The 15,846-nt window shown below is 41.1% G+C and overlaps 1 protein-coding gene across 4 annotated transcripts in view; it reads right to left on the bottom strand.

The window, feature by feature from the left end:
* Positions 1-2,794: 2,794 nt before the first annotated feature.
* RNF111 (ring finger protein 111) overlaps positions 2,795-15,846 on the bottom strand; it is a 57,329-nt gene continuing 44,277 nt past the window's right edge. The window contains exons 10-14 of one of the 4 annotated variants that reach the window (XM_066592528.1): positions 13,218-13,344; positions 10,248-10,340; positions 7,900-7,995; positions 6,335-6,438; positions 2,795-3,988 (exon numbers count right to left, since the gene is read on the bottom strand). In XM_066592528.1, coding sequence (XP_066448625.1) covers positions 3,871-3,988; positions 6,335-6,438; positions 7,900-7,995; positions 10,248-10,340; positions 13,218-13,344 — 538 coding nt within the window. In that variant the 3' untranslated portion in view covers positions 2,795-3,870. Of the gene's footprint in view, positions 3,989-6,334; positions 6,463-7,899; positions 7,996-10,247; positions 10,341-13,217; positions 13,345-15,846 lie in introns of all 4 variants that reach the window. The other 3 variants (XM_066592527.1, XM_066592530.1, XM_066592529.1) reach the window with 3 other exon arrangements.

Raw genomic sequence — 15,846 nt, forward strand, 5'->3', positions numbered from 1 at the left:
TGTTGGGGAACCACAAAATTAATAAATATAAGGGAGGCAAAGTTCAATCAGCTTAGAGATGCCCTGAAGGGCAATCTGTCACCATCTTTTTGCAGTCCTCAGTAAGAGCATCATAAAGTAGGGACAGTCACAACAGCTGCAGCAATATGTCTGCAGTGTGCATCTGTGCAGTAGTTTGAAACAAAACATGTAAATTTTATTAGTAGCAGCCACACAGAACACGTCCTGCATATTCAAGATCTGCAGACTAGCCACATCCACCCTGCCCTCCAGGCACTGATCAGTCTCAGAGGACAGGTCATCAGTGAAAAAAATGGGGACGTGGTGATGGCGAACTCGCTTAAAAAAAAAAAAAATACAAGAGGGGTCTGAACGCCCTTCTTAAGTAACAAATCTTGCTTGTTATAGTTGCTGATTACTTCAGAAGTGTCAGTGATCCATGAATTATTCTGATTGCCAGATTTGGAGGAGTCAGGAAGGAATTTTTTCCCTCTTGAGGAAAATTGGCTTCCACCTCATGGGGATTTTGCCTTCCTCTGGATCAACATTGCAAGATAATAGGCTGAACTGGATGGACAGGTGTATTTTTCCAGCATTACATACTGCTACTATATTGCAGAATTATTTCATATGGAATACAAATATCTAGCAATACAAACATGTCAGCAGATGGGTCATTTTTAAATAGCCAACAAGGGCTGAGGATACAAAGAAAAAAAAAGTTTAATAATTTGATGTGGCTTTTTGTTGCAACTCTAGGGAATGTTCACTCATGTAAAAGGCAGATAATGGCGGCTTTCACGGCCTTTTTTGCAAAAGGCATAGCATTTTTTGCAGCAGGAAAAAGAGGTCTAGATGTTAGGGATTATGAAAGCACTACACTTATAGGTCTTATTTGCCCACTTTTGGTGCAATATAGCATTATATGCAAATCACAGCATGTTCCAGATACGGCTTTTTTGCAGGCATATTCCCCATAGTCTTTTCTACAGGAAAAATACTCTAAAAGAAAATAACAGAACAAGACCTGTAAAAATATACATAAATAGCAGCACTAATTAAATGCTCATCCCCACGGGTGTATGTATAAAACGCTGCGTGGATCACACAGCATTGTACCACCATGGGAGACAGCTATTGCAGTGTGCCTTTTTTTAAATTCCTCACTGTCTCATAGTGGTGTTTTCTAAGCAATTTATATGGACAGATACCCATAAAGAACAGAAGAGCTGTATGTGCCTATTAAGCGGTGAAATAAAGCATATTGGGATTTTTTTCTCATGCGCGTATTTACACGCCATGTACGAACACTAATGTAAATCAATACACTTTCATTGACTCCACTCACCATGTATTACACAAGCGTATATAGTGTGCGTTACACGTGGTTAAACCACGCTCATGGGAATGAACCCTGAACTTGTAAAAAAGCGTGAATTAAAAAATGGTTTTGTACAATAGAGAAAAAAAACCCTACAAAAAGTGTGTTCAGTAGGCCAAAGTCAAACAGTCATACGCTAGTTGCATTGGACACACCTGCCCAATCTGCACAAACACTGTACATTTTGGCCTCATGTCCACAGGGAAAAATCAGGCCCGCCGTGGATTCTTCATGGAGAATCCGTTGCAGGTCCCGGTTCCCCCGCGGACATGAGGCCAAAAAATAATAAACTCACCTCTCCGGACGCTGCGGTTCTTCCTTCCCGGCCGGATCTTCCTTCTTCGGCCCGGCGGATGTGCTCGGCACGGCGGCAGCGTGCCGCGCGCATGCCCCGGGCCGAAGAAAGAAGATCCGTCCGGGAAGGTAGACCTGCAGCGTCCAGGACAGGTGATTTTAATTATGGTACAGGTGTTCCGCGGATCCGGACGGCTTCCATAGAAGCCTGCGGGAGACCCGTACTAAAATGGAGCATGTCCGGATTTTTTCCCACACGCGCATCCCTATGGGGCGCAGATCCGCGTGCGGGAAAAACACTGCGGATTTTAACCCCGTGGACATGAGGCTTTCATGTATGAGAATAGAACATGCAAACGATTATTAGTACATGCCACAGTGTTTTTGCAGAAGAATTACATGTTTTCAATAGCAAAAAACGTTGCAAGATTGTAGCAGTAGGTGAATAGGAAATGCACTACAAACAATAAGTTTTTGTGAGGCTTTTATTTATTTTTTTTAAATGCACGTCAAATGGACCCCCCTCCCCTTTCCCCAGGCTGGAGGTTGGGCCTTTTAAATAATTTTTTTTGCATAGGTTTCTCTGTATGTGTAAAAACTGCATGTACCAGTTTAAAAAGATAGCTTTTTGCGGCATTTTTATGTTGGTTTCAAAAAAATAAAATAAAATAAAATTTAAAAAAAAGAAGCCTCAAATGGGCACTAATTTTTCACAGAACTTCTGCTGATCTAACAGCCTATGTGTGTATCATGATTCTTATTATATACTTGCGGTCAAAATTTTTGTTTCATCACTGAAAAGCAGTTTTGAAGTGCCTGCCACTAGGGGTCTCCCTTCAAACACCTTTGCAATTCACTGCCTGTCATTAGGCATTTGGCTTCTCTAGTAACAGGGGAACGGGGGACACTGCTAGCTACTGCATGCAACAGAGGAGTGGGCATTCAGATGCTGCCTGGCAGCCGATTGGAACAGGACTATGCAAGGCAGCATGGGAAGTATGGAAGAGGAAGTCATGGCCAATACAATATACACAGTCCAGAAGTGGATGCAGAAATGAAATAGTGTAAGCTTTTATCCCCCCTTGCATCATAGACAAGAAATAAAGACACACAATCTGCTTCATTTAGCTAAGTTTATTAAACCAAAAACTCTCTATGCAAGAGTTCTTGGGGACCTTGAAAAAGTTCTCTGGATGCATGGACACCTGCCATATAACAGCTGCTGTTAAGACTATACATTTAAATGTTAGAATTGTTGGAGACGTCTTACCCATATTAGTAAGAACATGTACCTTACTACTTGCTATTGGACAATTTGTTAGAGCGATTTCACAGAAGCAAAGAAAAATCACGTCCATAAAAGAAATAAATAGGTGAACAGCAGTCTAAACTCCTTAATATCAACATTTAAATATATTTGCATTGTGCTGAAGAGGGATTTAAAAACACCTTTGAGGAAACCGAACAAAATGTGTGGCAAATATTTATTTTAGGTTACTCTCAAAGCTGTGTGATCTCAGCGTCAAAAACAATGTATCTGAATCAGCACTCTCTTTTTATACAGCAGCCCATATTTCCAAAAAAAGGAATGTTTTCATACATTATTTCCTTTTAGACAACTAGAACTTTCATACGTACAAACAAACGAAAAGAAAAAAAAAAAAAATTAACGATTGATTAAATTAAGGACTTCACTGTTAGTAATGAATGAAATCCATTTAGCCTGGACTATGTAAAAACACACACGCACACACGCTCACAATTCTACTAACTAGAGCAGCTAGATCTTGCCTGCAAGTTTAAGGGTTCACAAAGCCCATAAATGTGCAAAGAAATGCAATACGAGAAACCATGCAAAATACATAGAAGAGAAACTGTAAAATAAACAAAAATAATGGAAATGGCGAGAAACAAACAAAAAATGCTCTATGAATACATTTACTCTCCCCTGCTTTGTGAGCAGCAAAGGACCTAAATATGATCTGTATACAAATGGTAGTCTATAGCATTAGTTGTATACTGAGGCAGAGCCGACACACCAGATTTAATGCTTCCACGTCTGTGCAGTTAAGTCATGCCATCATTTTTAATTGTTAAAGGAAAGTTTATTCTGGATTTCAACATAAGTCATGCCATCTTTGGTTGGCTGCAGTACCGAAGGGTGTGAAAGGGCATATTGATGGATTTCAGAAATGTCAACTATCAGAAGGAAGTTGAGCTTCAATGTCCACTCTACAAATGGGGCACTTTTTATTTGTGATCAGCCACTGGTCCACACACACTTGATGGAAGAGATGCATACACGGGAGGCGCCTAGATAGAGGGAGAAGCCAAAAGTATATTAGTACAAATATACACTTTCTATACAATGGATTATTAAAAGAACAGTGGTGTTACTTGAAGCTTGTGGATCTGGTGCAAAATCTGTTCCAAGACCAACTCATGTATTATTCTAGTCCCATCAGTTCATGTGGCTGAGGGGCCTAAATAGTTACCAGGGTCAAAGCTACTGCTAAAACCTCTGTACCCCTGTGTCCACTGAAAGGACTCAAAGGGTCAAAAGGCAAAAGTTGTAGCAGATGACATGCAGTAATATCCTCTAACCAGTGGGAAGTTTGTCAAGTCCTTGTACTACATACAGCACTTGTAGGCCAGGGGGTATTTTTGTACCTCCATCATCTCTAGTGCACTGTAAGGGCTAATGGCCCTGGCCGGATTTCCGCGGCGTTACACCGCAGCTATTATGTTCTATTGAATGTTCACACTGCGGAATTCCACTATGTAAAAACCCACGGCATGTACTATTTGCCGTGGGAATACGTGCGGCCGGCTTTTATTGTAGTCAATGGAAGCTGGCTGTCATGCTATACTTCCACAGTAGCACAGCGGCAGTTAAGTGTGAATACGCTTTACCGCCCACTGCGTCATATGGTACTGCCGGTGCGTCATGCGGTGTACTGCGCCAGCGCGTCATGCGGGACTTGCACAGTGGATCCGAGGAGTATGGGGTGTGTGGGAATAAGAATTTAAGAATACCCTGTCTGATGTCTTCTGACAGTGGAGCTGTATAAGCTTCAATCAGAATGTAGGAAGACGTCAGACATTGGATTGGAAAAAGTTAAGGCTGTGTTCATATCTGGGTCGAGGACTCCGTTGCAGATTCACATTTGATGGAAGCGTTCTGGCATGTACCTCAGAAACAGCTAAGTCAATGGGGTCCAACAGGCACCCGTAAATGTCCATCATGCAACAGATCCATCACAGTATTGTGGACCTCGTAAAAATGGAAGCCACTAAGCAGGTGTGAACAGAAGCGGAAGAGTAGCAGAGAGCATATTAAAATTCCCACATTACAGAGAGATTGCATATCCCAATGATTTTCTATCACTTTAATATCTGCAGGCCTGACTTCTGGGAATCCCACCAGTCCTGAAAATAAAAGGTTCCAGTGTGCCGATTCCTAGAAATCTGCCATCACTTTACAATATGGGAATACCCCCTAAAAAGGCGCAACATATAAAACGTTAAGACGTTTTGGGAGAAATTCGCCAAGACTGGTATTTCATACGCCAGTCCTTATCCAAATTATGTTGAAGTAAAATGCAGCTAATTTAAAGAGGCGCACACTTTGTGTGCCTTGTATTATAATTCATAAATTACAGTAGCTTTGGATGGACAGATGGTGCCTGCATCCCCTTTTCAGGCTACAGGGGAAAAAACAAAAACAGTAGAGGAATCAGTAGAGATGCGGCCGTAAAGGTATGAGCCCATTCTGGGTGTCAGAAAACCCAAGAGATCTTCTTTAGGTGACAGCCATATCTTAAGATACAAGACAGCGGACAGCTTGCTTGGATAGCCATTACTCCGACAGTCAAGACTGCCTGTTTATGTGAAAGGATAGAGAGGAATATTCGCCATAACAAACACCTCTGGCAGAGACTTATCTCCTGTGGGAATAAAGGATGGAATGTGTTGAAATTCCAGTCATATTCCATAAATGTCCACTCTGGTAAAAACGCATTTAATGAAATTTTATGTCATCACTACTAGAGTTAGTAAATGGTGGCTATGCTTAAAGGGGTCCTGTAATTAACCCGTTAAGGACCAGGTACTGTAAATTTACGGCGCCTGGTCCCGGGCTTCAAGCCCAGCCGTATATAAATTATGGTAGGGATTTAAGCCTCCTGTCTCTGCAATCAGGACGGGTTGACGGCTGATAACCCAGAGGAATCAACTGGCTGATTTCTCTCCTTCATGTGAGGTTACATACATTACCGGCAGTCTTCTTCCTACCAGCCAATGTATGTTACATCACAGTTCAGCACGGGAAATGCTGGGCTATTGCAAAGACTGCTCATGCATGGGGTCTCTGCAATATATCAGCATTCCTGCCTAGCCAGTGAACCCTAGATCACAGGGACGTGACCTCACTGAAGAATGTGAGGAATGCGGCTTCATAACTAGCCTGCCGGCTTGCGGTGAGCTGACCCGGGGGGCTGCAGAAGGCTAGGGATGAGAAGATTCCATAAGGAGACTGCCTGTGGAGGAATAGGCGAGTATAGAATATATACATTTTTTTTAAACGACAAAACCCTTTACGGAAATTTCCTTCACACAGCTTTTAACAAAAACACATGCAGAATAGGTGCAGTTTATTACCTGACATCTTCACCTTCCTCTAATATAGAAAGGCAGATGGTACATTTCTCTTCAGTGTCCTCCTCAGTGGCTTCCTCCCCATCTTGTTTGCCATGCAGTTTCCTCTGTGAGAACCAATCAGTGGATACCTTATTAGAGATGAAATTATTGGCAAAACTTTATAAAGACCAGTTTCAGGAATACGCATACATTTACCACACTACACAAATATTGCAAATAGCCCAAACCTTCTGTGCATAAATGCTGACAACTCACTATTTACTTTCAGATTGGCACTCAGAGTATAATAAACAATACAACATTAAAAAAAAAATTTCAGCATTCTCAAGAGATTGCAACTTGTAATTGTTGTAACTATTCAGCCAGAATAAAAGGGATTCTGTCACCAGGTTCATGATCCCCAAACTAGACAGGGATGCCTGGTACCCCCGGGTATGTGTTATTCTGAAATGCTGCGGACTTTCAAAAAACACGTATTTTGAAGTTTGACTTGGAATGGAGCTCTGAGTCGAAAGGTGGGCCATGCCGGCTTCTCCTCACCTGAGACATATTGATTTAAGACGCTCTCCTTATAAACAAAAACCGGAAGAGAGTAGTCCGTCAACATGTTGCCGGCGGGGATAGGCCGGTGCCGTCCATCTCTGATTCAGAACTCTGTTCTGATTCAAACTTGAAAGTGATTTTTCTGAAACGCGGCAATGATTCAGAGTAATGATATGGGGTAATGGGCATAGCTGTCCGGGGTTCATGCTACCCATGATTCAGCCAGCACAAACCTGGTGATAAATTCCCTTTAACCCCTTCAGTGACAGGTTTATTATTACCATGTCATGCTTCACAGGGCAGGTTTTTTAAATAAGTCAACAATGCAATTTAATCTCGCAAGTAATGCAACAATCGTATTGCAACATTTTTTTGTAATGAAAGAAAACAACAATTTTGGAAAATAATTTCCAAATTTTGGAAAAAGGAGATTTTCTGGGTGTGCCACTAAAGGGGTTAATCTTATTTGTGTCCTTCCACAGCTCTATGCATTTTCCTACCTGCGAGGGACCTACTGTACTGTTCATTGACCTTAGAGAACTACAAGTGACACAAAGGCAGAAAAGAAAGTAGAAAGGGAAAAGGAGGAAAAATGTCAAAGGATAGCTCAACAATATCAGGGGCATCCACAGCTGTGCAGTGTCCTGGAATGGTACAGCACTTCACTCTTCACTACAAGCAGAGAAAGCTGCAGTACCATTACTGCCCACTGCATGGAGCACCATGTTGTGCTGTAGCTGCTTCACATCAGCTGATCGGCGGGAGTTCTGGGTGTTTAACCCTCACCAATCTGATGTGGATGAGCTGTCCTGTGAACAGCTCATTATTATTATAAAACACTGGAAACCGGTTTTAAAATTTACTATGGAGCAATGGGGCATTGCAAAGTCAAATGCACTGCAGAGAAGAAAGTTTGTAGGTGAGAGAAACTGGGATGCCATGACTAGGCAATAGAATGGTTTATGGAGCAAACATTCAGGTGAACTGAATTATGAGGAAGAGTTCATAACTTAACAACTCACCTTCTTATATTTGTGTGGATATGTGCATCTCTCTATGGTCCCTTGTGAAGCGCCACGGTTTACATTTCCAAGCCTTTCCTCCAGATGGATAAGCTCCTATAGAAGAAAAAGATAGGTTAAAAAACATTTGAACTCTCCCTACAATAGAAAACCTAAAACTGTATACAGACTTCTTACAACTTGGCATGTACTGCCATTGGTTTAAAAGGGCTAAAGATACTTCGTGAGATCTTAAATGTGCTTTTAAAAACTACTATTAAAAAGAAAAAGAAAAAAAAAAAAAAAAAGAAGAAGTTGTACACGGCTCACTTCATAGCAAATAAAAAAAAATTTCAGCAAAGGGTTTTCATAAATCAAACCAGTCGCTATTTTCTGATAAACCTAGCAATGCTCAGCCTCTCCTGGGCTAGGGTGAAATAACGTCCTTATGTAATACAGGAATTAAAATCTGCACTGCAGACAAAGTCATTCAAGAAATGAAATATTAAAAATTAAAAGTTACTGAACAAGACTAGCTTGATTTATGTCTTACAGAAAGCAATCACGTATCAGATCCATGGCACAAAACAGTAACTGCTGGGTCAATTACAATAATACTAACAGAAAAAAAAACACCAATATCAGCAATTATCCATGCAAGCATATATAAAGAAAAAAATAAAAAATAGTGCACTGCTCGTGGCAGTATAAAAGACAAAGTTCCCTCCAGGATGGTTAGCCCTCATTCTATAGTTCACAGTGAAGACTAATATCCTCACTGATAGAGGGGTTAATGACTGACCTACTAAGAGTCTTTTAATGGGAAGCAATTTGCCCCAGAAGACAAAAGTCAATCGAGGCCTGTGCTCGTCTACCTGGTGTTTACATGGGCCGATTCAGGCTATGTGGAAAAGACCCCCATTTGTCCCACAGAGAATCGTAGCGCATTTCCTATTTACATGGGAAGATGTTAGCTGACTATGATGATTTTTCAGCTGACGAATAAGTGTTTGCAGGCGGTATATTCTAGGGAGGGACAGTGATGAAACTGCCCAACTCTAGTTACAGACCAAGTTGACTGTGCTGTAAAGAAAAAGTGTATGGGACAGATCAATAAGGGAATGGCTCCAGGAAGCAAATACACCAATACAAACTAAATTAATTTCCAATTATGGCATTGAACAGATCCCATGAACTAGCAATACTTGTCAACTTTGTTTTTATGATTTAAAAGAGCCAATAGCGTTTGTTTAAAAGTAGCCTTCACAATTTTCTTCTTAGGGTCTGCTTGTTCCTAGGCCAGGTACCTATCACTTTTATAGGTCTGATACAGTCTAAAATAAATCTACACAAATCAAAATACTAACGACCACCTGTCTGTGAGTGATTGAGGGACATATGATGAGGTCACAGTGATGTGATTACAACGCTGACGTCATCACAGGTCCTAATACATGCAGAGTCTGACAGCAGCCGTGTGCTAACAGGCCCCGATGACTGATCACATGACAGTGACATTACAGGTCCTGTAAGCAAACGGCTGCAGTCCGGCTCTGCTGGTTTAAGACCTGTGACCAACTCCAATCCCTTTCACTATTGCGTCACCAGAAACACTGGTTCACCTAGTGAGAGCCAATATTTTTTTATTGCACCCCTTAACCCAAACTAGTTTTAAACTTACTCACACATCAGTTACTGAACACAGAGGATACACAATGGCCAATGTTGCATCATGTAGTAAAAATGGCATCAAGTATTATATAAACTACATACTGGACATGGCATTCGATTTGTAAATAAGCAAATTATAATCTAAGCGCGTTTGTCTTACAGAGTGCAATATTTCATTATTTTAAAGAGTACCTGCACTTCCATGCTGGAGCGCTTGTGGTCCGCCAGCAGTTTTTGGCTCCTTCCAGCAGTTGAAGACGACCTCATAGTGCTAGATGAACAGCCTCCAGCTGCCGGAGGAGCCGAAAACTGCCGACAGAGCACAAGTACTCCCGCATGAAAGTGCAGGTACTCTTTAATATATTAAAAAAGAAAAATTCTTCTGTACAAACATCAAAATGTGCATTTAACCAGAATCCTAAACTTCACAATAGAAGAAGAAAAAAAATCAAATCAAAATAGGGCTTTCGTTTCCTGCCTAATAGCTTGTTTGGAGATACTCGTTAAAGACATTTGTAGCAAACTTACAAATTGTTCTTTTTTTTCTTGCATTTAGGGGACCAATATTAACACTCTGCATCTGATGTGGGGGAATAGTTTATTGTGTATCCTTTAAGAACACAGCAACCTCATGGAAACATTCCATAGACACGTTGCTCAAAAACATGACAGCAGAAAGCTAACATTCTGTTACAAACCTCAAAATTGCCCCTGAAAGGAACTCTGAATGACCTTCCATCCAATCCAGATGAAATGTAGCGGATGTGAGGGTAGCCCGCCATGTCTGGAACCTAGTCAAATAGCAGATGCAAGTTAAACTTTTAACACAACTGCTTGGAAACGATCGTATTAATCTCTTTGCTGCTAGAGGGGCTTACGGTGAGCCGCTACAGAAGCGGACCACCCATCTGGCAGCAAAAAGATCACTTGTCAGAGAAAGAAAAAAATATATAAAAAACACATATCTATAGTCAAAGACCAGAATCTGGGTTTAGTTTCTTCATTCACAGGAGAAATTGGCGATATACTAATTTGCAACTCTGTACATAAATTGTACCATACCACTACAGAAAACAGCCCCAGCACAAGAGGTGGATACATCATGGGCCCCAATTTGTTTTTTCTTTTGTTTTTCTTTCAATGAAGACAACGTCCATGACATACGACAAACAACGGGCAATATTTCAGACAAAAATTAGTTGGCACCCCAAGATACATTAACTAGAAGCTATTGTCTGCCCTAAACACACCTTGCTTCAGAGTCAAAAATTTGACAAAAAGGATCAATTCGAGCCCCGCTACCATCATCAGCACATCTAAATCATTTAATTCAAATTACAATTTAGTGTATAAAAAGATCAACACACTACAGGGCCAATGCACCCAACTATGCCCTAACCAGCAAGGCAAGGAGAAGGTGTTAGTAGAGCACCAAGAGGTAACTACACTGAAAAAAATCCATCTACAACTGTAGTCACATGGGGATGTTGGGCTGTACCAAAAACGGCATACATTTTTGCAGCAGTTTTGGTTTAAGCCACAATAAAATAGCAGAAAAAGCGCATGCACCCTAACCGCCTTACGAGAGTCCAGCCTAAAATCACCCAATCTTAACTTAAGCTGCTCATCACTCCTCCAGACAAATCTATTTAACAATGGAAATACACCTAGAAACTAAGGGATACCCTCAAAAGTGAAAATGAATACAGTGCAGAAGTTTTTTTTGCCTTCCTCTGGATCAACATTGGGTGTAATAAGGCTGAACTGGATGGACACGTGTCTTTTTCAGCCTTACATACTATGTTAGACATCAACATATGGAGATTTAGAATCAGATGCAGAGTGTCAATTACTAACTGCTAATCAGAGCGTGGATTTCCTGCCCAACTACTCAAGTTATCATTGAAGGTAGAAAAGGTTACTAGAAAGCTGGTAAAAATAAATTAATAAATATTAAAGATACAAAATCAACGAGTTCAGATGAGAATAAAAAAAAATATATATACATGCTGCTTTGTTTCACACTATGCAGAGAAGACCCTTGTACTAACATCTATGCACACAGTGGACTGAGCGGCTTTGCAGAAACAGCCTGGCTCTGAGGTCATCGGTTCGGTTAAGCAGTGTTGGCATTTTGCAGAGAGCTTAGCAAGGCTTTACCCTGGCAAATGGTTTAGCCTTGAGTAAAATAGACTCGGTGAACATGCACAGAATAAAAGAAACATATAATGTAGATTACGCATAATCATTGCAGAAACTGCTGTATGTATATAGAAATTTACATTGTAAAATAAATTTATCTAGAACAAGGTCAAATATATATATATGTCTGAGCTTAGAATGACCTGGAAACTTCAAGAATTACAGAACGCTATGACCTCTTGTCAGAGATCTCAATCAGTGGCCGTGAAAAACTGACAACCCCCACCAGGTTAATAGTCCAGAAAACGTTAAGCGCAATCTTGAAAAGTTTCAGAGTGCAACACATAGCAATGTTGTATGCATGACCCAAACAATACAATGTTACAAAATGCACCCTATGCAGTTCTCTAATATACTCCAGAGGGAGGTCTAAACATTAGGCGGTGCATTTGTGGCGGAAATCAAGTTACAGTAGACTGTAGAGCCTACTGAAGAACTACAGACCTCCATTTACAGCACTCATCACTGTGAAATAGTACAACATCAGCAGCAAGCGAACCCCCAAGCCAAATCGTACTCGGAATTACAAGTCACAATCCATCCAGGTTATAGAGGGAGGCAAAAATAGATTGCATAAATCTGTAATCCCATGGAACGCTCTACCCAAAGACATCCGGACAACCCCTGAGGCACGGCATTTCAGACGCGCCCTAAAGACTCTCCTCTTCAAAGAAGCATATCAACTCCCCTGATCTAGTCCCCTCACCCACCCCCATAATACGCCCATCATGAAAAGGTCTTGCCCCCGTACCTCCTGCACTTCCCACACCCCGTATCCCCTGCCCTGTACCCTATGTATCACCCGCCTTTTGTTTCCAGAATCTTTTGAATACCATTTGTAACCTTTGTACTGTTTGTGTTCCCTGTGCTTCAAAAGCGCTGCAGAATAAGTTGGCGCTATACAAATAAAGATGATATATTATTAATTCCATGTTGATTACCTAATGATTTTTTTTTTTTTTAATTAAAAACCCTCCAGACCGGAGCCTCAACTTATATCATGCTAGTGAAAACAAGTTAACAAAAAAGTCCTGGAAAGTTTATAGGTACAGAGCTTTACCCCATTTCTAAAAAAAAAAAAAAATCCACTATTACACACAAGGGGTATATTTTATATGTTCCAAAGGGCACAACAGAACACTTGTCCCGCTTCCAATAAGAACTAAATGGTTACTGCAGCACTAATAAGGAATTAAAAAAAAAAAAAAAAAAAGTATTTTCTAGCAGTCTACTAAATTTATTTTTTCCTATAATACTTAGCATATATGATCACTACTCTTATTAAATCCATGCCCTAATGGCCAGCATGCACTTACTATACACATGCCATTGCCATTAGCATGTAACTTCATTACACAGTACTAGGCACATCTTTTTACAGACATTCACTCCATAGCAAGTATGTGATTCAAGAATACAGGTAGGCAATTCCATTGTATATGATGATCAAAGTGAAGCTCTCTTACCATTAAGGGTAGGGCCCCGAGCTGTAAGTGGTGAAGTCTTGGAGGTGTATGGTAGTGAGATAAATGGGGATGTAAGGGACTGGTCTGGTAGGGTGCGGCAGTCACTCCAGTTTCAATTGCTATTTCCCTGCAGGATACAAAATCCATTTATATGTTCAGCCTTTTGAGTACAACATTGGATAAAGGATAAAATATGACAGCAGTATCACTTCTGATTTATTATGGCAACTTGCCTCAAAAATACATTATAAAGACAGACTTTGGGTTACACTGACCCACTGCTGCAGACGAAGTGGAGCAGCTTCACGGGGCAGCCACATCCCAAGTCGCATTACACCAAGTACTTTTAGAAAATGAAATGCAGTGAGAAATGCATTTATTTTACCTCTGCAAATCCTCTCCATGGTTCTTGGAAAACCAGGTATATTTTATTAATAGGTTATCAATATCTTAAGAAGCTTTTCTGCCCTTTTTAACATTACTTTCAATGGAAAATGGCAATTATACAAGGACAATAAAATAGGACTATCAATATGTACTGGGAACTACAAGAACTCATATTGCCTTCCTCCGAATAGGAATTCAGAAAATGTACTTGGATTCCACCAAATGAACAAGTCTCAGCGGGAGGGAAACCCTGTGTGTCAGCATAGCAGAGCGGGCTCATAGCATAGGAATGTGTACATCGCTTCCACCTATATGACACGTCTCTAACATCCCGCAGATGTCTCTGCTCCTTAAGGGAACCCTCCACCTCCTATAAGCACAAAAACCAAGTTATGGTTCTTGTAGAATAGGTCCCGCTGAGCCCAGAGTATCATTTTTATACTTTCCCGGCCTTCCTGTTCCCACACTGCCACCCCGGACGTTGGTGCTCAATCATCAGTATGACTCTTCAATCAGTCCGTGCGCACTCCACTATTCTGTAAGGGAGTGTACACGAGAGCGGAACAAAGTCATACTGATAGACAGAATGCAGACTTCCAGGGGTTACAGTGTGCAAGTATACGCCTGGGTTCACAAAGGGCAGATTTGCTGCGGTTTTGCCGAGGATTGCCGTTGCATATCCGCACTGCGCCAAAACCGCTGCGTTTGCAGTGCAATGCAGCACAAATGAGTTTTGCAAAAAAGCTGTTCTCACAGGGCGGATTTTTTCCACACAGCCGCAGTGCAGAAATGCAACAGCGGCGCGGTTTTCAAAGATTCAGCATGTCCATTCTTCTGTCTTTTCCGCAGCGCTTTTTTGTCCATAGACCTCTATGGACGCAGCAAAATACGCACCAAAATACGCGGCAAAGAGTAAAAACCACTGTGGAAAAAAACCGCTTGCGGATTTTTCCACAAAAAAATCCGCAGGCCAAAATTAACCTTTGAAGCGGTTTTGCCGCAGAAGCATTTCTTCTGCGGCAAAACCGCAACGGAAAAACCGCAGCAAATCCACCCTGTGTGAACCCAGGCTAAAAGTTATACCCCTATACTATAAACATCATAGTTTAACTTCCAGGAGCCAACAGGTTCTCTCTAACCCATTAAGGACAGTGTCTATTTTGGCCATAAGAAAACAGTGATGATTTTTTTTTAGGGATTTTCATCTCCACTTTTCAAAAGCCATAACCTATTTTTCCGTCATAGAATGTATTGTAAAACTTACTATTTTTTGGCAGGGCAGAGGGGGGGGAAAAAAAACCATACAAAAAAAACATCAATTCTGTCATTGTTTTGCTTGTTTTCTACAGTGTTAGGCCTCATTCACGAGGGCGTATGCATACAACGCTGCGAGTATACCACGCACAGGCTGCGATTGTTACGGCGCAAACCCAGGATTATGACATCATGGACATGCAGAGTGTGAATTCTTAAAAAATTTTTCTCTCATCAAGCTCCCCACTCTGTTCAGAGCAGGGGTGCGTATGGAAACACTGCCCCTTTGCAATGCCTGCATATGGACAGCGTTTCATACATAGCCCATTCAACTGCTGCGTTTGATATGTGAAGAAATAGAGGAAGCTGCAATTATTTTCTCCTGCATATCGATACGCAGTGCCCACATGGAGGTGCGCATGGAAGAGTGAAAGTCCATAGACTTTCATTGCCTCGATTCACAGAATGTTACACACAGGAAATACGTGTGCATAACACGCGGTGACAATACGCCTGTGTGAATAAGCCTTTAAACATACAGCATATATGCCAGGATAAATTTTTTTCTGCAGCTTAGTACGATAACAACAATTGCAGCTTTTTAAATTAAGTTTATCCACTTCTGCACAATAAAAATCCTTTTTCTTGGAAATAACTTTTGTATCGCTGCATTCAAAGCCCCGTAATTTCTTTTTTTCCCCCATGGACTGAGCTCTGTGAGGCTTGTTTTATACTTGATGAGCTGCAGTTTTTATTGGCACTATATTGGGGTACATACTGCTTTTTTGATCACTTTTTTGGGAGGTGTTCGCTAAGACTATTAAAGGGGTTGTCCCGCGGCAGCAAGTGGGTCTATACACTTCTGTATGGCCATATTAATGCACTTTGTAATGTACATTGTGCATTAATTATGAGCCATACAGAAGTTATCAAAAGTTTTATACTTACCTGCTCCGTTGCTGGCGTCCTCGTCTCCATGGTGCCGACT

Source organism: Eleutherodactylus coqui, chromosome 2 (assembly GCF_035609145.1).
Source record: "Eleutherodactylus coqui strain aEleCoq1 chromosome 2, aEleCoq1.hap1, whole genome shotgun sequence".
Taxonomy (NCBI): Eukaryota; Metazoa; Chordata; class Amphibia; order Anura; family Eleutherodactylidae; genus Eleutherodactylus; species Eleutherodactylus coqui.